General features: G+C 35.0%; 2 protein-coding genes across 6 annotated transcripts; both read left to right on the forward strand.

Moving 5' to 3' along the window:
* Positions 1-94: 94 nt before the first annotated feature.
* Positions 95-12,713, forward strand: Btr175 (cadherin-like membrane protein). Of its 3 annotated transcripts, none has more exons than XM_013311828.1 (35): positions 95-233; positions 1,407-1,511; positions 1,609-1,680; positions 1,816-1,974; positions 2,425-2,530; positions 2,803-2,950; positions 3,170-3,406; positions 3,737-3,935; positions 4,220-4,506; positions 4,611-4,784; positions 5,108-5,301; positions 5,448-5,565; positions 5,637-5,738; positions 5,980-6,149; positions 6,327-6,505; positions 6,853-7,027; positions 7,132-7,333; positions 7,426-7,567; positions 7,693-7,884; positions 7,986-8,107; positions 8,270-8,488; positions 8,582-8,707; positions 8,822-8,942; positions 9,125-9,226; positions 9,322-9,450; positions 9,560-9,664; positions 9,877-10,046; positions 10,167-10,265; positions 10,371-10,563; positions 10,661-10,770; positions 10,994-11,151; positions 11,408-11,614; positions 11,715-11,879; positions 12,154-12,274; positions 12,551-12,713. In XM_013311828.1, exons 2-35 carry the CDS (start codon positions 1,433-1,435, stop codon positions 12,638-12,640), a joined length of 5,172 nt encoding a protein of 1,723 aa, XP_013167282.1. In that variant the 5' UTR covers positions 95-233; positions 1,407-1,432; the 3' UTR covers positions 12,641-12,713. The 3 variants fall into 3 exon arrangements, with proteins under 3 accessions (XP_013167282.1, XP_013167274.1, XP_013167290.1); XM_013311820.1 differs by having other exon boundaries at positions 9,125-9,222; positions 9,318-9,450; XM_013311836.1 differs by having other exon boundaries at positions 9,125-9,222; positions 9,318-9,450; positions 12,554-12,713.
* Positions 12,714-13,249: 536 nt separating this feature from the next.
* Positions 13,250-20,889, forward strand: AP-1sigma (AP-1 complex subunit sigma-2). 3 transcript variants are annotated; one of them, XM_013312306.1, is made up of 5 exons: positions 13,250-13,416; positions 13,707-13,885; positions 14,037-14,145; positions 14,727-14,864; positions 20,529-20,889. In XM_013312306.1, the coding sequence occupies exons 1-5, from the start codon at positions 13,414-13,416 to the stop codon at positions 20,571-20,573; spliced, it is 474 nt and encodes a 157-aa protein (XP_013167760.1). In that variant the 5' UTR covers positions 13,250-13,413; the 3' UTR covers positions 20,574-20,889. The 3 variants fall into 3 exon arrangements, with proteins under 3 accessions (XP_013167760.1, XP_013167769.1, XP_013167778.1); XM_013312315.1 differs by lacking the exon at positions 20,529-20,889 and adding an exon at positions 17,219-18,323; XM_013312324.1 differs by lacking the exon at positions 20,529-20,889 and adding an exon at positions 15,891-16,150.
* The last annotated feature ends 852 nt before the right edge of the window (positions 20,890-21,741 follow it).

The raw sequence follows: 21,741 nt of genomic DNA on the forward strand, positions 1-21,741 counted from the left end.
TTTTGATAATGCCCAATGCGTATATAGCCTTAGTTTTTATAATAAATTATCTAGATTAATAATAATCTAATCAACTCTAACAGTAGGTGCAGAATCCAAAAGTATGTTAACAGTTTGAAAAGAGAAACTCTTATAATTGCCGCCATATTGCTTTTCATTGTTTATTTTCGAGTCTTTGTTGAAATCCCTGATAGTGCGTTGTTTTGTGAAAAGTGAATTATCTTCTTGCTCAGGTACTTAGAAGTATTTCTTTTCACGTGGTGTCCTTTTTTAAGTCCTTTTCACAGTTTTTATCTTAGTTTTTTTTTTTTTTTTTGTGACTGAGTAGTCACTGTTTGCCTTGAGGAGGCATTTACAGTTTCACCGGGCTTGAGGTGGCCGAGCGCAGATGGCGCTTAGCCTGAACCTCGTTTATGAGTAACAAGACTCGAGGGCTCCCTCAGGAGCCTCGGCTCGGGCTGTTACTTCATTATAGTTACCGGGTTGGGAGGTCACCGAGCTCTTAGATCGCTTAGGTGGACGCTCCATGGAGTGACTGGTCTCAAGGGCCCCCGAGAGTGGACCTCGGCTTGGGCTGTCACTCATTACGCGTTTAGCATTCCGATTCAAGGGTGCCCGAGAGGGCCGAACCTCGGCTTGATCGGTTGCTATTATCTGATTGCTATTAATACATCTAACTGTTTTTATCTTAGGGTAGTCTAGCTTAAGATATTATTAACTATCGTTTATTGTTCAAAAATACGGTAACTGCGACGATGTTACAAATAGGAACTATTCTGTAAGTTTGTAACGGTTATATTCAAAAACTATTGGACCAATATCAAACATTCTTTCACAAAAAGAACGCTATATTATCTCTGAGTAATATAAACTACGCATTATTTCCTTTTGGTATAAAATGTAAAAATAATGTGACGAACAAGGTGGGGTGATGTATATGTACAGTTTGGTGTTAGTACGATGTTTATCGTCCAACGTGTGGGTAACCTTTTCTAAAACTTTCAATGACTTTCAGTGACGTCACATTATCTTATCGTTTGATTGAGAAATAAATTGGAAAACCCTCGTAGAATCTAATACTTTAAAATATATTTGTTATATAAATAGTGTTAGTTATTATTTTAAATAATAACGCAATATAACCACCATTAGATTAATAACTTATCTAATATTTTATAAACAAAATGACAGTGAATTTAACATTAAAAAAACTGTAATTTTCCAATCTTTACCATCCTAATACAAGAACATAACTCAGAGAAATCTCTGTGTATGTAACCACACAGCAACAATGGATGTCCATTTGATGCGGACCAGAAATATCTCTCCTACTTCTTTTGTTTCTATAAATCAACTCTCTCTGTTAACTCCTATCTATCGTTATTAATGGAGATAATATTTGATAGAGTGAAGAGACCTTGGATCATGCAAGATGGGCAGGGACGTACGAGTCGCTGCGGCGTTGATAACGCTATTAATTCTTCTTGATGTCTCTCTTGTCTTCTGTCAACGTAAGTCTCTTCTTGTTCCTTCTCAAAAATGTTAACTTTTTACTTTTTTCGATCTATTCTTCTAACGATCTTTATATTTTAAAATTCATTTTCGCAGAAAGATGTTCGTATATGACAAGTATACCACGCGAACCGAAACCAGACGATCTGCCTGAACTCAATTTTGATGGTAAGCATCCTCATATTTTTTACTGATAGCAAAAATTCTTTAAACTGTTATTCTAACTATAGTTACTTAATTATTCTTATTTTTAGAAGCTAACCTAGACTAACTAGCTAACCTAACCTAGATTTCATTATTTAGGAGTACCATTTGGAGAGAGACCGTTCACACCAGGTCCGGAACGTGATGACGTTTGTATGGATGATTACTTCCCCAATACGCCGACCAGTGGCACACAGATTATCTATATGGAAGAGGAGATTGAAGGAGAAGTGCCCATTGCTGTTATAAACTACAATGGTATATTAACAATAACACTCATTAAGTGAATTCCCTGTTATTAAATACAAATCTTTACCATAATATAAAGAGCCACCCCTAGCTTAAGGTGGACTCCGATCCTCTCGATGGGGATGTATGAGCTGATGATGATGATGAATATAAAGAGGAAAGAATTGATTGCTTGTTTGTTTGCAATGAATTAGCTTTAAAACTACTGAACTGATTTGAAGAATTCTTTCATCTGAAGTATAGGCTATCCTGCTCGGATGAAGTCGCGGGCAACTAATATCATTAATCGTATAACCTATGAATCAAAACATTGCCATCTCCCTTATTCTCTTAGAAACGACAGAGAAAATAATTATATTCTGCTTTTCCGCTCTATTAGTGCTCGCATCTCCAATAAAAACAATTTAATCTGAATTCTAAATAATAACACTGAGAACTTTCTTCTCTGTCTATCTCCAGGTACTCAGGTGCCGTTTATAGCGTCCTTCCTGTCTGGGTCTTTCAATCTGCTCGGACCTGCAATACGAAAGGAAGATGACAAATGGTTCCTATACATTACGCAAAGGTATTTGATTCATCATACATTGTTTCATACCTAGCTTGGACTCCACATGAATGCATAGATGGATGGATCTTTGTTTAAAGTTATTTCCAGTAAGGCTGCATGAATCTTGCTGTAATTTGGCATAGAAGTAGGAAAGGTCTGAAAGAACACATAGGCTACTATTTTTTAAAGTCCGCGCTGACGAAGTCGCGGGTGACAGCTATTAAATTGTGTTTTTGCTACTTCTAAAATTCTACTATCCGTTACTTATAACTTGGACATTGTATATTTAGACAGGATTACGAGACGCCGGGCATGCAACGGTATATGTTCAATGTGAGAGTGGATGGTGAGCCGCTGATCGCTGGCGTGACGCTGCAGATCGTGAACATTGATGACAACGATCCTATCATTCAGGCTTTCGATGCATGTCGTGTGCCAGTAAGTAGGCTACAGATATTAACTAGAACTATAAATCATTGAAGATTAAGAGAGAAAGCCTTATAATAATAGAATAACATACAAGATTTTTTTTTTACAAGATTTTTTTTAAAGTTTCGTGCACATTACCAAAATACTTCAATGACTCACCCTGCAAGTTTAGTTTACTCAGTTTTAGATTCTTTTACAATTATTAAAAAATCCTTTTCAAATTTTCAGGAGCTTGGTGATCCAGGTTTAACAGAGTGTGTATATCAAGTGACAGACGCGGATGGTGAAATAAGTACCCGGTTTATGACATTCGAGATCGACAGTGACCGGGGAGATGAGAAGATCTTCTACATACAAGGAGATAATATACCGAATGAATGGTACAGGATGACAATGACTGTAGGACTTAATACTTCACTCAACTTTGAAACAAACGCCCTTCATGTGTTTAGAGTTACTGCATATGTAAGTTGTCCGAAACAGAACTTGTAACTGCTTAAAAACGGAGTCGAGTCGAGAGTCGATAATCGATTTTGGTACATTCTGTTTATATCACACATGATTAGTGTGACAAATCAATAGAAATAGGTTGAGTAAAATCGGTTATGAATCTTTTCGATTTTCGATGGTTCTTCTCATGGAACTTAACTTAACTTTTTATCTTTTTATTCTCTCTTTATTGAAATCTACACAAAGAAATAAATCATTGAAATAAAAATTTCGCATAATTCCTTGGTAATTATTTTCTAGAATCTTTACAATGGTGTAGTTGTAAAAATCTACTAATGGTTTCAGGATTCACTTCCCAACAGTCACACTGTAACCTTGATGGTGCAAGTTGTGAACGTGGAACACCGGCCGCCACGCTGGATAGAGATCTTCGCGGTCCAGCAGTTCGACGAAAAGACTGAGCAGAAGTTTAATGTGCTCGCAATAGATGGCGACACTGATATCAATAGACCGATATACTACAGATTAGTGACACAGCCAGAAGGTATAGGCTTTATTTCAAGACCAGCGTTCGACCGCGACTCCGTCCGCGTGGAATTTAAAAAAAAACATAATTAGTAAACTGTGCGTTCTTCCATATGTATGCCAAATTTTGATCGGGATCCGTTCAGCCGTTTTGGAGATACCTTCAAATAAACATACATGCATCAAAACATTCGCATTTATAATATTAGAAAGATTTTCATTTTAAGGTTCTGTCAGTTTTTGCAGCACATTAAGGTTAGCGATTTAGGTAGAAAACTCTACTCTATCATTTAATAATTCCAGATACTTTCTTCAACATAACAACAATAGAAGGTGGAAGAGAAGGTGCGGTCTTCCACGTATCTCCAATAGACCGGGATGAGCTACAGCGTGAAGTCTTCCAGCTGTCTATAGTCGCATACAAAGAGAACAATGAAAGCCTTTACGTGGTAGCCAATGTCGTCATCATCGTCAATGATATAAATGATCAAAGACCAGAGCCTCTTTTCAAGGAATACTCTATAGATATTATGGAAGAGACGCCAATGACACTGAATATAGAACATCTTGGCTTTCATGACCGGGACTTGGTGAGTAAACTTCATAATTAGAGTTTTTTCCATTTTGTGGTGAGGACTAACAATGTTGCCAACATAATCGTAGTAGGTGCCTTAAAACTTTTTTTTTCTTGCAGGGTCAAAACGCACAATACAGCGTACATCTCGAAAGCGTGTCACCTCCTGATGCGGCGAAAGCTTTCTACATAGCTCCAGAAGTGGGCTACCAGAAGCAGGAGTTTATCATGGGCACTCTGAACCATTCCATGCTAGACTTTGAAGTACCGGAGTATCAAAATATCACTCTCCGGGTATGATTTACGTATAGCTTTTCAACTACATATAAAAAATAGATACAGTCAGCAGATAATAATTTTACTAGTGGCCAGTATTTGAAGAAGTAGAAAAAAATAAAAAAAAAAATTCTACTTTCCCACAGCCGACCGACGTCACAATAAAGAGCGGAGAAATTCTAATTTTAAATATTTTTTTTACATATTTCTTCTTTTTGCAGTATCTAGCAACTGTCATTTGGTTTTATTGGCTGGTTACATCTAAGTTTTTTTTTTATCTTTAACAATGTTACTGCAAAGGTTTATTACATTTTATTATTCCTCCATTCTTCCAATAAAAGGTGATAGCGACCGACCTTAACAGAACTGATTTCGTCGGTGTTGCTACCGTGAATATCAATCTGATCAACTGGAACGACGAGGAGCCGATCTTCGAACAGGACGCGCAGACTGTCACCTTCAATGAGACGGAGGGAAGCGGCTTTTATGTCGCCACTGTGCTTGCGAAGGATAGGGATATTGACGATAAAGTTGTGTAAGTATTAACTTATTAAAACTTATGACGACCTCACTATCACATCGCGGACGAAACCAAGCGGTTTATTAAGATGAGATGTACATACTGTGCAGACCCTCTGTAGGAATAAAGGCAGGTTGATGCATATTTTTTTTTGTTATCAGTCACTCGTTGATGGGTAACGCAGGACAGTTCCTCAACATCGACAACGCGACCGGAGCGATACACGTCGCCATCAATGATGCTTTCGATTACCATAGACAAAGCGAACTGTTTGTACAGGTAACTTTAAAACAAGCTAAACGATTATATTCTCTATCTCTTTGTATTGTACTTCATGTTTGAACTATCAGGTGCGAGCGGACGATACATTGGGTGAGCCGTACCACACGACCACATCACAACTTATCATCCGCCTTATTGACATCAACAATACCCCGCCCAGTCTGCGATTGGTAAATAACAACATATATAAATACATACCTATATACTTCCAATCACTATCAGCCTATATGAAGCCTCCCCAACGTCTTTCACATTATTTCTAAATAGTTAGGCAATTTGATTGACAACAGCTGTTAGTAGCAAAAATGTATCTTGGAATTGAATCAAAAGATACCCATCCATAAAACTATAACTTTTTTCTCTAGAAAAAAGTTAGTCCTTAAAATTTATAGTCTAGTCTTATTCGTTCAGCCTCGTGGAAGTCCTCGTATAGAAGAGAACGTTCCCGAAGGCACTGAGATCACCCGAGAGATACAAGCAACAGATCCAGATACCACCGCCGAGCTGCGCTTTGAGATAGACTGGACCACTTCATATGCCACCAAGCAGGGCCGGGAAACTGATGCGAGAGAGTATCACAAGTAACAATCCAGACATTATTAATACTCGTAAAATCCATCATTCAGTTCATCGAATCTAATCGAAATTAAGTACCACCCTTTAATGATGATGAAATTAAAACATTAGCAAAGACAGATTCTTTATTTGGACCAAGATAAAATTTATACCGCGATAAGAAAAAATCACTTTTCCCACAGTTGTGTAGCAATCGAGACATTATATCCGGACGAGAGCAATCGTGGCGAAGCGCGGGGCCGCGTGGTGGTGCGCGAGATCAGACCCAACGTCACACTCGACTTTGAGGAGTTCGAAGTGCTATATCTGACCGTCAGAGTTCGCGACATTAACACCGAGATAGGTGTTGATTACGACGAACGTAAGTCATAAAAAAATGTTAGCATAAGTAAATGCGAATGTTTAGATGTTTGTTTGAAGGTATCTCCAGAATGGCTTAACGGATCTCCATAAAATTTGACATGGATTCTGGAACAACACGTAGACTACTTTTTACTAATTAAGTTATTTTTTATTTCCTCGCGGACGGTGTCGCGGTCGACGGCTAGTTTTTTCATAAATTAATCAGGGTACTGAGGTCATTATTAAAGCGTTATATCGTCCCTTGGTAACGTACCTATTATAAACGCGCTTAAATTTATGAAAATTACTACACAACGAGGAAGCATGAGAGCTTCACGATGACAACAAACTAAATTAATATTTCAGTAACATTCACGGTGATCATAGTAGACATGAACGACAATCCGCCTGTGTGGTCTGAGAACAGTTTGACCCAAGAGTTACGAGTGCGCGAGAACTCGGGCACGGGAATCGTAATCGGATCGGTGCTGGCCACTGATATTGACGGACCACTCTACAATCAAGTCAGATACACGATTGTGTGAGTATGCTTATCTTTCAACGACATCAAACAGGATCTTAAAAGGATATCCTATTTTTAGTGTACATTCTGTGTAAGTATCATGACTTGTAATTCTTCCTTAGGCCAAGAAACAACACGTTGGAAGACCTCGTGAAAATAGATTTTTACACGGGGCAGTTGTCAGTCGACAAACCGGGTGCCATCGACGCTGATATTCCGCCTACTCACTACCTGTACTACACGATCATAGCTAGCGATAGATGCTATGAACCTATACCTGAAGACTGTCCCCCGGATCCCACTTATTGGGACACGGAGGGCAATGTAAGTAGTCACTATGTACCATAAAATAACAGACCAGATGGATCACAATTGAGAGACCAGAGTTTATTTGTTCGTGGTAATACATGTTCCAGATTACGATCTACATAATTGACACTAATAATAAGACGCCTCGCGCAGAGACCGAGGAGTTCGACGTCGTAGTTTACGTGTACGAGAACGCCACCTCCGGTGATGACATCGTGTACTTAGTGTCCAGTGATGATGACAGAGACGGTAAGATACTGCTGAAGGTAAAAATACTGATGTCAGAGAGAGACGGAAACGAAATATAGTGTTTAGAATACAAGATCCTTATGTAAATTTTGGTAGTGGAAATGAAGTTCATAATAATCTTTCAGAAATGTACAATACGGTGCGCTATCAGATTAACTACGGTGTCAACGTGCGCCTGCGCAGCTTCTTCTCAGTGGACCTGGACAGCGGCCGGCTGTACGTGAATTACACCACGGAGGAGACCCTGGACCGCGATGGGGATGAGCCCATGCATACCATATTCTTGAATCTTATTGATAACTTCTATTCTGAGGGAGGTACGAATAGTTCTAGGATCAGTTCCAGATTGATGAAAGACAATAATATCAATTTTAAGCAATTTAATTTTAATTATAAAAAAATTAATAATCAATTTCAGATGGGAACAGGAATCAGAACACGACGACAGTGGAAGTAATCCTGCTTGACGTTAATGATAATGCCCCGGAACTGCCTGAACCCCATGAACTATCCTGGTCCGTGTTGGAGAACCTCGCAAAGGTCAGTCTACGGGCCATATTTACTTACCGAGGTAGTAGTAGTAGAAACTATAGTTTTGGCATCTCCACAACTAGCGCGTATTTTCAATGAGGGTAGGCAAGAATTACTCCAGCCATATCAGCATTTCTTCAGCGAATCTTATATACGAAGCGTTCTTTACAGGGAGTCCGCCTAGAACCAGACATCTACGCGCCAGACCGAGACGAGCCTGACACCGACAACTCGCGTGTCGGCTACGCCATCCTCAACCTGACGATCACCAACCGTGACCTGCCTCTGCCGCGACTCTTCAACATGATACAGATACAGAACGTCACAGGCGAGCTGGAGACCGCCATGGACTTGAAGGGATACTGGGGAACGTATTCCATTCATATACTGGTGAGTTTGATATCAATTTATTTAAACTACTTCATTTTTTTTCACGAGATCTATTTTAGAAGACAAGATTAATTTGCATTATTTATTCTGCAGGCATACGACCATGGACATCCGCAACAAAGCTCAGAGGAGCACTATGACCTCGTAATCAGACCGTACAATTTCCACGAGCCGGTGTTCTTATTCCCACAGCATGCTACCACCGTTAGACTTGCGAGGGTAAGTGTCATATAAAAAACCCTCATAATCACCACATGCAAGAAATAATGTTGTTTCATTCAATTTTCATTAATTAAGGGGTATTATATTACTAATTTTTGAATTTGTTTTCAGGAACGAGCCATGGTAAATGGTATGTTGGTGCTGGTGAACGGAGAATTTCTGCATCGCGTCACAGCGACCGACGAAGACGGACTTCACGCCGGCATTGTCACCTTCTCTGTCGTCGGGAACGGTCAGTTTAAAATTTTAACACTCTTTACAGTGCTAGTCCATAACTTTAGTTAGATACACTGTTTTTTTCTTCTGGGGCGCCATAAGTAGCTTCAAAGACTTGAGGCTTCGTGAGAGTACACGTGAAATGAAATCAAGACTTAACTCATTTGAGCATATAAATAATTTTTAACACCGCCCTAGCGGAAGCTGAGAATCACTTCCATGTGGTGAACGACGGCGAGAACACAGGCACGTTGATGCTGAAGCAACTCTTCACCGAAGACACCAAAGAGTTCCAAGTAAGTTTTTTTAAAGTAACCTAAATGTCAATAACACTCAAGATTGTGACTGTTGACTTACTATGTACATTGTGACTGATAATTTCGAACTTCAGGTGTCTATCCGAGCTACTGATGGCGGCACAGAACCAGGCCCGTTGTTCACAGACTCAACGCTGAATATTATATTCGTACCCACACAGGGCGAGCCAGTATTCTCTGTTAGTACAGCGCATGCAACTTTCTTTGGTACGTAAAATTAATTAAGAAAAATTTAATTGGATACAAAGGTTAAGCAATAGTTAAAAGGATATCTGTACTAATTCTTGTTTCTAATTACTTGTCTTTTACTTTGCAGAAAAAGAGGGAGGCTTGGAAGAAAGTCAGCAGCTCCCCTTAGCAGAAGATCCGAAGAATTATCGCTGTACCGATGATTGTCACGTTATTTATTACAGGATTGTCGGTAAGAATATAATAATAATTAATTGTTAATCCAGATGTAGCTAAGATGCTATACGATACGACTATAAAGTGATCCTTTAGCCTACTGTCGTTTGAGCAAACCATAACGCGATTTATTTCGATCACAACGCCATCTAGAAAGTTCATATTTAAACAAGAGATACTGTACGAATAAATGTGACTGATGTAACAAAGTCTTGTATTTCCACATAGATGGCAACCAGGGAGGGCACTTCCAGCTGAACGCACAAGACAACATCTTACGCGTGGTGCGAGAGTTAGACCGCAACACAAGCGCCGAGCACACTCTGCTTGTTGCCGCATCTAACTCGCCAACCGGAGGGTCTATCCTTCCTGGTTCTACACTCACCGTCTCTATTACAGTAAGAGAGAATCCGTAATCGTCTGATTTTAGCTGACCTTTATTCAATTAGATTATTCACAAAATTAAAAATAAATATATATTTTTTTAAAGTTAATCTTACTTTTTACATAATTTGAAGGTAAGAGAAGCGAATCCTCGACCGATCTTCGTGCGATCACTTTACACTGCGGGTATTTCAACTTTAGACACTATCAATAGAGAACTACTCACTTTACAAGTAAGTCTATATTAAGTTCATCTTAAATTAATGATTAATTTAAGTAATGACAATGGCACGATAATGGTACAATGCAAGAAATGCTAATAAGTTGTTACCCAATAGGCGACACATTCAGAGGGCGCCACCATCACCTATACGATACTGAACGAAACTATGCAAGTGGATCCTAGTCTGGAAGCAGTGAGAGGCACAGCATTCGTGCTGAACCCAACGAGCGGTGTGCTGACACTGAACATGCAACCGACAGCCTCCATGCACGGCATGTTCCAGTTCCAAGTATTAGCAACAGACACTGGTAAAGAGCTTTAACAGAAGATTTAAAAAGAATATACGGTAGATATAAAAGTTGGAGTAACATATTTGTAACAATGCCTTCAACATATTCTTTCTAGAGGGAGCCACGGATACGGCGAACGTGAAGATCTATTTGATCTCATCGATGAACAGAGTGTTCTTCATCTTCGTCAACACTCTGGAGCAAATTGAGAAACATAAAGACTTTGTAAGTAAAATTAGATGTCACGTCACCATTGCAAATGTTCCACCTTGTTTGACAGGAGAACGATGCACCAACTAGATTAATCGAAATGCGGAGTTTGAAAGTGAAAGAAAGGCTTAAAATTCTTCTCACCAAATCTCTTCTCTTCTCTTTCTTCTTTACCATCAATTCCTAGAATTCAAATCGTTCTCTCTTATCTCTCTCTCAATGGGTTTGTTACTTTTAGATAGCCCAAACGTTCAGCATAGGGTTCAGCATGACGTGCAACGTGGACCAAGTGGTGCCGGCCACGGAGAGCAGCGGCGTCGCTCTCGACGACCTCACCGAGGTGCGCGCGCATTTCATACGAGACAACACGCCTGTCACCACTGACGTCATCGAGGAGTCAGTATGCTTTGCTCAATATCATGATACTAATAACGTTGCAAAAACTATAATGTCGTCTTAATTTTAGCTGAGTTTTGTTTTTTTGAATTGTGAAGTGATGGCGGAAACAATAAGTTTGAATCAGATTAGTTCCAACAAGATGAAAACAGAAGATTTAATAACCATAAATACATATCTCTAAATCTCTATAGAATACAAGTATTAAGATCATTCCAAGCTATACGCCATGTATGAACCGTTTTGTTTTTCCTAGATTGCGCAGTGACACCACACTCCTGCGCACGGTGCAGACGACGCTGAACACGGAGCTGCTGGTACTTCGCGACCTGGTCACCGGGGACAGTCCTACACTGACGCCTGCCGCTGGCCGCAATGCGGTCTACGTACTAGCCGGACTCTGCGCTCTTCTAGCATTGATATGCCTTGTATTGTTAATCACATTCTTCGTCAAGAGTCGTGCGTAAGTATGAATCATTGAAAAAGCAGAAGATGATACTCGCATTTATTGAGAAGCAAAAAACACGAACAAACAATTAACTATTATTGTAATTCAATTTTAGGCTAAAACGTCGTCTTGAAGCATTGTCAATGACAAAGTACGGCTCGCAAGATTCAGGTCTGAACCGCGCAGGTCTGGCGGCGCCAGGTACTAACAAGCACGCCACCGAAGGCTCCAACCCTATCTGGAATGAGGCTATCAAAGCCCCCGACTTCGATGCTATCAGGTAACAACACAACGCAAACTGCAAACTGAAGTTATTTTGCTTAAACTTTAAACAGTTAATCTGACTAAGATATAAAGTCTTCCTACCGCATTCACGAGTCGTCTAATTTATTATTTTGTCTTTTTAGGAGATTTAATGACACAAGTATATACTAACTCTTTTAACTAACTTTGAACGACTCTTGAGCGTTGTAGCTTTCGACGACGAATGTTTTTTTTTATGTAAATGTAATAACATAGCATTATTCGGTGTTAACACAACGATTTACTTTCAGCGGCGACTCGGACGATTCAGACCTGATTGGAATCGAAAACCTGCCACAGTTCAGAGAGGATTACTTCCCGCCAGAGAACAGCTCGATGCGAGACGTCGATGTTGTCAAAGATAATAACAAAGTATTAATATCTATTTTAAACTCGAACAAACTGTCGTAAAAAACGGGTTTCTGAGACCAAAATCTCCGTTTAAAATATATTGCTATCTCTGATTTGTCGAAAATAAAAAACAGTGCAAACATTTTGGTCTTTGGTCAGTGCGTCACTCAATGCCGACTGTTGATGTGAATGTTGGCCGTCTTATATTTAGGTTATGTTTATGTATCACGAAAATGTATATAACATTCATTCGTTCTTATACCATTTAACGAGAAAAAAATTATTATTTTGTTTCAGGAGAAGGATACCGTTGCAAATCATAGCAACAATTTCCAGTTCAACACAACTCCCTTCAGTCCGCAATTTGCCAATGACTTCAAACGATGAAACCTTCTATAAATTATTGATTGTTTAAGTGTGATATTAAAATTAAGTATTTAATCTAATTCCTAATTTTATATTTAATGCAACATTATATACCATTCTTAATTTTAACATTGTTTTAATTTTACTTTCCTACATTAAATGCGTTTTTTGCTATAAGCAATATTTATATCAGGTTTGGGAGAAGGGAATCTGTTATATTTGAGGGACCTTCAAGAACTTATTTGAAATTATTTTATTGCGTTAAATATTTAAGATATTTTTTTCAATTATTCATTGTAATTTTAAATCTAATAATCGTTTTTTACAATCATCTCTTGGCAATTTCTTATTACTCAGAGAGTTTTGAAATGCGAAAAAAGATGGTAATCGCTTGGTACCAGATCAGGAATATATTTATTATTCATAATTCTAATAAAATAATTTTGAACTTTGTTTTAAAGTTTTTTGTTTTCTACTTCAACTCTCTATTTTCTTACTCTTTCATGCCTAAAGACCAAATATATTTACTCTGTGAATATTTTTTGTCTTTAGTCTTTAGCCAAAAGGTCTATGTTACCAGGTCATAAAATAAAAAAAATAGTCTTTAACATTTTGTGTCAATGTCAAATTTGTAGCCATTTTCAGTAATGTCAGCAATATAGCTAAAGATTTAGATTTCTTAAGAATAGTTGTATGTTGTAATTTATAAAAACATGTGTTAATAGTTTACATAAAAGGTTTTGTTACTCTAAAGTTAATACTTTAAGTCTTCTACACGATTGTTTAAAGACAAAATGGTGGGTAAACTTACACGGCATCGATGTTTCAATTTTTACAAATGGACTCAGTAATAAGTTTAGTTTGAATTTAACTTTCTTAAAGTTATAAGAATATTTGATTTCTAGTTTACCTTAATTAATACTTGTTGACAAAGGATTTTCACTTGCACAAACTATTCTTTTGGACGTCATGGTTGAGTCAGTAACGTCAAGTGATAGTTGTGCTTTTGACACACAACCTTACAATTTCATTTATTATTTTTATTGATATTCTCCCAATATTATACATTGTGTATATTATATTTCAGATGCAATTTATGTTACTGTTCAGCCGTCAAGGCAAGCTTCGTCTACAGAAATGGTACGTCGCTCACCCAGATAAACTAAAGAAGAAAATAACTAGAGAGTTAATCACAACAGTTCTTGCACGTAAGCCGAAAATGTGCTCATTCCTTGAGTGGAAAGATGTCAAAGTTGTGTACAAGAGGTAAATAATAATTTTCACTAATTCTTAAATTTTTCATGTTTAATTCTATGCTAGATAGTGGCCCACTACTCCACTCTCTGGTCGTGTCCACTCTATCTACCACTAGACTCTTTTCTATTACCAACAATTAAACAATATAATCATGTTTTAGATATGCATCACTTTACTTCTGTTGTGCAATGGAGCAAGAGGATAATGAACTTCTGACTCTGGAACTTATTCACAGATATGTGGAATTACTTGATAAATACTTTGGCAGTGTGAGTATTTGTGTATAGTTGTGAAAATTATTTTGAAAGTATCAGCGAGTTTTACTAACCAACACTAGTTAATATTTTTTTTATATAAGTGCTTCAACAGTGACAAACAACATTTTTTTTTAATACAGTGAAACACACCTTATTCACAATCCTGTTACTGGCTGTTTCATAATCTTAACCTTTGGTATGTTAACTGTCAAAATGTCAAAATCAGCCCATCTGTGAGTCCCAATACAGGACGCTCTCAGACAGGAGTCTCCCTGTCTGTGGAGAGTCCTAGAATAGGATGATTAAATATTACTTACGGTTCCGATTTTCCTAAGTGCAAAAGAGTAAACACTATATACACCGCAAAATATGCGCAAAACTAAACACTGTCAACGCAGTGTGTTCGTCCCAAACAGGACTCCCCACAGACAAGAAAAAAATTCGAGCGTCCCAAATTGGGACGCTTCACACACAAGAGGTTAAGATAAAAAAATTCATGGTAAAATATTTGATAGCAGTTTCTGTATCTGTAGAACATTTCTAAAACATAATTTAATTTATTCTTTAACTATCCCCTTATCAATACTTTACAGGTATGTGAATTGGATATCATCTTCAATTTTGAGAAGGCTTACTTCATCTTGGATGAGCTGGTTCTTGGCGGTGAGCTTCAGGAGACTAGCAAGAAAAATGTGTTGAAGGCGATCGCTGCACAGGATCTGCTGCAAGAGGTCAGTAGCCAAGATAATGAACTTGTGTAAACTTGTGGTACTTTGCCATTCAAATTTTATGGTTGTTTACTATTTTATGAGAAATTACATAGACAATGTAGAGCAAGCACACTATATGTACAGTCATGTCCACTTGCAGTGGGGCCAATCTGCAGACAAACTTGCCTGTAGATAATTAAGCTGCCATAAAGTTTGAATATTGTAATACGTGAGGATCTGATATTATTGTTATTGGAACAATGCATTCGCTATGCATTTAGTTAAATATGTTAACTTTAGGTGCAGAGTTTTTTGAATTACGTAGGAGGTTAAAATGGCCTTAGTAAATCATGTGGGGTAATAAATATTGGTATTTTAAAAGTTATTTGAATAGTATATTAAAGGTTTACAACTTGTATTTACATAGTTTTAGGAATCTATAACGTTAGTGTTTATATCATAATGCATTTCCAAATGTTTTTTTTTTCTTCCAAGGCCAGTTTATTAAGATGATATTGTCTAGTCAATATAATTTACTTTGTCTTTTCAATGTGTAGAATGTAAAAGTAATGCGGACCATTTTATAGGACAGAGGCCTGAGTAGTGCCTTTGATTAGTAGATATATCATTTTTTAAAAATATATTTAATGTGCACAGCATTTAAATTGATTAATTTAATTATATTAAGCACATATCAATTTGTAAACTCTTCAATTAGAGCTTATTATGAAGTTAAAATTAGAATTTATACTCGGTTATTTATTGAAAAAAATATATAATTAAGACTTTAAAATAACGTTAAAATGTTTATAAATTAGAATAAAATATTAAACATTTACCGCCAGAGTCTTTAAGTGGTTACACAGAGTTCCTTTAGTGTAGATTGTAATAGAATCTACACAAAGGCTCGTTTTAAGTTACCATTTAAAGACTGAATGTGGTTATACTTTCACATTTTCGCTACTTGTTCTTCTTCCCCACTATCCTTGCACCGCACCGCTAACTATCCTATGTTTCTGTTGTGATCTGCATGCTGGGAACTGTCAGGACCTGAACGATGGATTATTGCACTAAAGGATACACCAAATTATAAGCTATGGTATTAAATGCTCACTTCGTAATTATTGCTTTATTTTTAAACATTCACATGCAATATTATTCGAGTAGAGTCATAACTACAATGATTTTTTTTAATCGATAGCCAGATCAAGTTTGTACTACACTAGTTTGATTTGAAGGTTACTCCATTTACCAGTCACTTATATAGACGTCCTTATTTGAGATTAAATATTCTTTAATACTTATTTATTCCTATTATTGTTTTTTTTATTTATGCATTTTTTTATATATGCTTTATGCTTTCAGTCATGCTTTTTTTTATGATTTATTTTGCTTAAGCTTACAACTTGCGCATGACACTGACAATAGTTTTTGCACAGCTTTTTTTTATGTCCTTTTTTTACTTTTACATATAAAAAATGTATCTATATAATGCACTTAAACAACACACGATTCTTATATACTTATTTTAAGATAAAAAATAATATGGAAATAATTTTAATTAATATCGTAATATTGTGAATTGTTTAGTCCTAGCCGTAAAGATGTTGGATGTATTTATATGCTTTTTATTCATGTAGCTTTGGAACTTCGGAATAATGTATTGTGGACACCGTTTTACCTGATTTTTTTGGGACTTTTTCCTTTTGTCATTTTCAAAAAAAAAATGTAATTTTTTTAACATTTTTTTTAAAACCATATACAATATGAATAACGGAGTTTTTACCTTAATAATATTTAAATAATATCTGTTAAAAATGATAAATTTTTTAGCTCAATTTAATGATTTTACTTGGAAGATTTTTCTTTAATTTGTATTGTTTTTTTTCATGCAGATAAAAAGTAAAGTTAAAGGTAATACGGTGTTCTACTTTTGTTATTGTGTGCTGTTCGTGCATTTATTGTAATGGGTTGTCGAAATACATTGATTTATAACTAAAAATTTCTGTTTTCTTGCATGTGTCCGCTCCTAACCGTCGCTTGCGTGGCAAGATGCGTTCTAAATTTAAATTTTATAACAGCTAATTTAATGCATTTTTTTAAATATCGCTTGTAATATGTTGCTAATCTGTTGTCATCTTGCTGCGCGGGAATTCCCCAAAAGTTCTGCGGTGTGGTCTTAAGGTCTATATTAATTCTAACATATTATTAAAAAAAAACAACACTATACTCTTAGTCTTTTACCACCGAGTACTAACGTAATATTATGATTATTTTAATTCCCAAAGAGTTTGCTAAGTTTTCTAAACTTCATAAAAATGGCGATTATCGCTGTATAGTTTGACGTATACCTTTTGTGGCGTGTGGTGTGATAGGACGAGACGGTGGACGCGGCGCTACGCGACGTGGGGCTCCTGTAGGCCTTCGCCCTGCAACGAGGAATCCAGAACTAAACCAAGATAGTGCTAAACGGAATCATGACAGGAATACCTTTAAGATGAATGCATGGATTTGAATATAATGCAATTTTTTTTATATTTGAACTACAGTTGAACCTAGATTAGCGAGACCTTGGACTGTAATCCAGGTTCGACTATAAATAATGTATTTAACTATGGAAATAGATAAGTTATTTGAACTCTCTCAATCATTCAGTCTCTTACTTTCTCTGATCTCTTTTAACTCCGTGACTCTATCATATCGTATTTCTTCAATACTCTAAAAATTATTTTATTGCAATTAATCCAAATTTTTAGTTCAAAATACAGTATTACAGACAATATTAGCTCTGATTGAAAACACGTGGATGCTGTGCTGCAAAGTTCTTACATTTTATAGCCAAGAGGCGGTCTAGTTCATTTTTTTTCCTATTTGAAAAGCAGTTAGGTACATAATAGGGGTATAAGGTATTCATTCCATTTTAAAAGCATTTACAATTGTAAATAAATCTAAACTAGTATTTTTTTTAATAAAACTAATTTTGCATACTGTTTTTTCAAAAATGATAAATTGTACAAGATTTTTTTTTTAGTAAAGTGTAGATAATTTCCAATAAATGTAGTTGAAGTTGAATATCATACGAATGATATTCGGTCATTCAACAAAAAATCCTAGATTTATTCATTCGCCCACATGTATGTGAAAAGATAAGTTTTTTTTTTTGTCTAATCTATATATTTTTATAACGTAAGTATCACTTTATAATAAATTATAATATATTACTTAATATAAATAAGTAGTGAGTATTTTAAGAGCTTTATCAGGGTTGACTTTTTTTTTATTGACAACAATTTTAGTTTTTAAAAAACTTAGCAGACATGAGGGAGATGGAATTTTTTTACTTCTGAGTTAAGTTGCTTTAAGTTTTACTATTAGTTGCTTCATTTAAAATGAATATGATTTTTCTATTGCCATTCAAACCAAAGCCGACAAAGGTGCGTTATATTTTTTTTTAGCTAAATTAATTCTCCAAGTTATATTTTATGCAAATGTGAGATATCTTTATGAATATGATAAAAAATGTTAAAATATTAATATTTTTTGTTTTGAAGATTTTTTTTGTTTTTTATAATTGTTTTATAATTTTGTTATTTTTTTTTCTAATTTTATTCGGTTAGAATCGAAATGTTCATAATTTTGCAGTATTTAACATAATAATTTTTACGAATTAAAAATCAGCGTTTTGAATTGCTATCTATCTAAGGAGAATTAGATTTTTTTAATTTACAAAATTACCTTGTCTTCCCAATCACGACCACTGTTGCTGAAAAAAATATCCTCTAATTTAGGAAGAAAAATTCCATTATAAAAAAAACTCCCAACAAAAATAAATCCTACAATTATAAATAGCGATGACCAAAAAACGCTGATTTTAAATTATATTTGTATGAATAGAATTATAATAATTTTTATAAAAATTTTGCATTTTTTTGGTAGGTGCAATCAAACATTCATAAGAAATACTATATTTTATAATAACTTTGTGACTGTACATGCTATATTTTTATATCAATGTTTTCTTTGCGACTGTACTAAGCCTAAAAAGTTAGTCCTCATTTTGATTAGAAAAGTTGGGACAAAAAATCCATCGTTTTTCTAAGCTGTGTATTCAATTTTTGAAATAAAAATACATTTGTATGCATTTCTAATAAAAAGGGCTTTTTATTTATAAAATTAAGAAGATTACCTAATTGTTTTATGTAGTGTGCATATTTTTATATTAATATTATTTTTGAATAACTCGACTATATTTAATAGTGATTGTTTACTAATATTTCTTACTAACAAAATATTTTTTTAAGTTAATATATATTTGCTTTCACACAAGGTAATATTTTGGAAATCTTGTCTCTATAATAAACACATGTTATAACTAAGTACCGGTATATTTTTTAAATTGTTTTTTTTTTGGAAATTATATTTAAATTCTTCTTCTTCTTCTGCGTATTCTTCTTAGTATTCTTCTTCGTATTCTTCTTAGTATTCTTCTTAGTATTCTTCTTAGTATTCTTCTTAGTATTCTTCTTCGTATTCTTCTTCGTATTCTTCTTAGTATTCTTCTGCGTATTCTTCTTCGTATTCTTCTTCGTATTCTTCTTCGTATTCTTCTTCGTATTCTTCTTCGTATTCTTCTTCGTATTCTTCTTCGTATTCTTCTTCGTATTCTTCTTCGTATTCTTCTTAGTATTCTTCTTAGTATTCTTCTTCGTATTCTTCTTAGTATTCTTCTTAGTATTCTTCTTCGTATTCTTCTTAGTATTCTTCTTCGTATTCTTCTTAGTATTCTTCTGCGTATTCTTCTGCGTATTCTTCTGCGTATTCTTCTTCGTATTCTTCTTCGTATTCTTCTTAGTATTCTTCTTAGTATTCTTCTTAGTATTCTTCTTAGTATTCTTCTTAGTATTCTTCTTAGTATTCTTCTTAGTATTCTTCTTCGTATTCTTCTTCGTATTCTTCTTCGTATTCTTCTGCGTATTCTTCTGCGTATTCTTCTGCGTATTCTTCTTAGTATTCTTCTTAGTATTCTTCTTAGTATTCTTCTTAGTATTCTTCTTCGTATTCTTCTTAGTATTCTTCTTCGTATTCTTCTTCTTCCTCTTTTGTAATTTTTAGTAAGGTTTAAGTATACAAGAATTGCTCATTTACAGATATAAGACAAGAGATACTATAACTCAAGGTTAAACTCAATTTTAGGCTTACTTTTTAGCGATCCTCATTGTAAAAGTTAGACTTAATCGTTAAACCTAAGTTTAGTTATAATAAAATAATTACGTTTGAAACCAATATGATGAAAGAGTACAAAGAACTTTTGATCATCCTCTACATGATAGATAGAATTCAATTATTAAAAATGTTTTTAAAAAAAAAACCACACACAAGGAAAAATCTAACATAAAATAATTTTTATTACATTAGCTACCTGGCAATAACAAGTCCCTTCTCTGATATATCAGAGACTAGCCGGAACAAACAAACAAAAATTAAAAAAAAAAAGTTATTTTGACGTTTATACTATATATATTAATATAGATGTAGTAAAAAAACGTTCATTACAATATTACAAACAGACAATCCAATTTGATTTATATGTATAGATAAGATTAGTTGTAAATTAAGCCGAAAAGCGATAGCTCAGTGTAATGGCGAGCACGAGCGGCACTGGCTCAGTGATATTCCTTGTTGCAGGAGGAGACGCCGCAGGGATTCTTCGAAGACCACGGTCTCGGGTAATGCTGCAACAACACAGAGAAGACCACCAGCCCAAGACCACACAATCCTCGCATATTCTGTCCGACCATCTACATTTTACTATATTACAAAATTCACAGGTAATTTGACCTATAGTTTGTTTTTAATGACATATGTTTCATGATATTAAAATGTTATGTATACGTTGTTTATAGTGGGTTTCCACTGTATAAACACCTTTACAAGTATATATTGCCATCTCGCTTGCTCTCGTTGAAAAACATGTAATAATATTTTTCTACTGGTGTTTTGTTTAAGAAAAAGCCATAGTTACTTATTCTTTTGTTAAAATATGGTAAATAATGAATGTTATGTACTTATTTAAATAATAGAATAAATATAACGTTATGTATTCTACATATATCTAATATGTTTCTTAACGATTTAATTTGTTTTTTTGACAAACTGTCACAGAGTTGTTAACAATAGCTAAGGGAGTACCTTAGTGTAGATTCCTATTTTTAAATTTTTACTTATATTATAAAGCGGAAGAGTTTGTTTGAACGCGCTAATCTCAGGAAATACTGGTCCGATTTGAAAAATTCTTTTTTTTTGTTGGATAGTCCATTTATAGAGAACGGCTTTAGGCTATATAACACTACGCTGCGACCAATAGTTTTTTTTTAATCTCGCGCAGACGGAGTCACGGGCGACAGCTAGTTAACTATAAAACAATTCATGAGTATGGCAAAACTTTTTCTTTCTATTATATGTAGGTGCTAGATTGGACTATTTTCCGACCAAAAAAGTTTAATACTTTGTTAAAGTAAGACTTATTTATGGTCTTGAATAAAAAAAAACTATAAAGAAGTTGATTTTTATCCAAAACACTATTAAATATGTTGATAATGCAAAAAAAAATAACAAACTATTATTGGTTTTTTAATAAACATTGTAAAGTCTTGGAAGCTGTTAGCTCTTGGTCTATAAACCAGAAGTGTCGTATGTGACTTTAGACATTTTTAAATCAAGTATTAAATAAGTTAAGAACCCTGTCCATATGGTCGTTATGTAGATTATATTAATAAAATAATGATTTTAATCCAATTATTTATAGGTGTAGTAACATTTACTGTGAGTCTATTTACATGATAAGATCATTTAAAAAATTAAAATGTCAATCATATTTTGGTATAACTGTGAGTTTGCA

Source organism: Papilio xuthus, unplaced genomic scaffold (assembly GCF_000836235.2).
Source record: "Papilio xuthus unplaced genomic scaffold, Pxut_1.1 DF829567.1, whole genome shotgun sequence".
Lineage (NCBI taxonomy): Eukaryota > Metazoa > Arthropoda > Insecta > Lepidoptera > Papilionidae > Papilio > Papilio xuthus.

What these genes read in the sequence shown, in the direction of transcription:
- Btr175 (XM_013311828.1), top strand. Translation starts at nt 1,433, where the DNA reads ATGGGCAGGGACGTACGAGTCGCTGCGGCGTTGATAACGCTATTAATT. An exon ending in CTCTCTTGTCTTCTGTCAAC is followed by an intron (nt 1,512 to 1,608) that starts GTAAGTCTCTTC and finishes TCATTTTCGCAG; the next exon opens with AAAGATGTTCGTATATGACA. An exon ending in ATTAGTGACACAGCCAGAAG is followed by an intron (nt 3,936 to 4,219) that starts GTATAGGCTTTA and finishes TAATAATTCCAG; the next exon opens with ATACTTTCTTCAACATAACA.
- AP-1sigma (XM_013312306.1), top strand. An exon ending in GTCAAAGTTGTGTACAAGAG is followed by an intron (nt 13,886 to 14,036) that starts GTAAATAATAAT and finishes ATCATGTTTTAG; the next exon opens with ATATGCATCACTTTACTTCT. An exon ending in CACAGGATCTGCTGCAAGAG is followed by an intron (nt 14,865 to 20,528) that starts GTCAGTAGCCAA and finishes TCCTTGTTGCAG; the next exon opens with GAGGAGACGCCGCAGGGATT.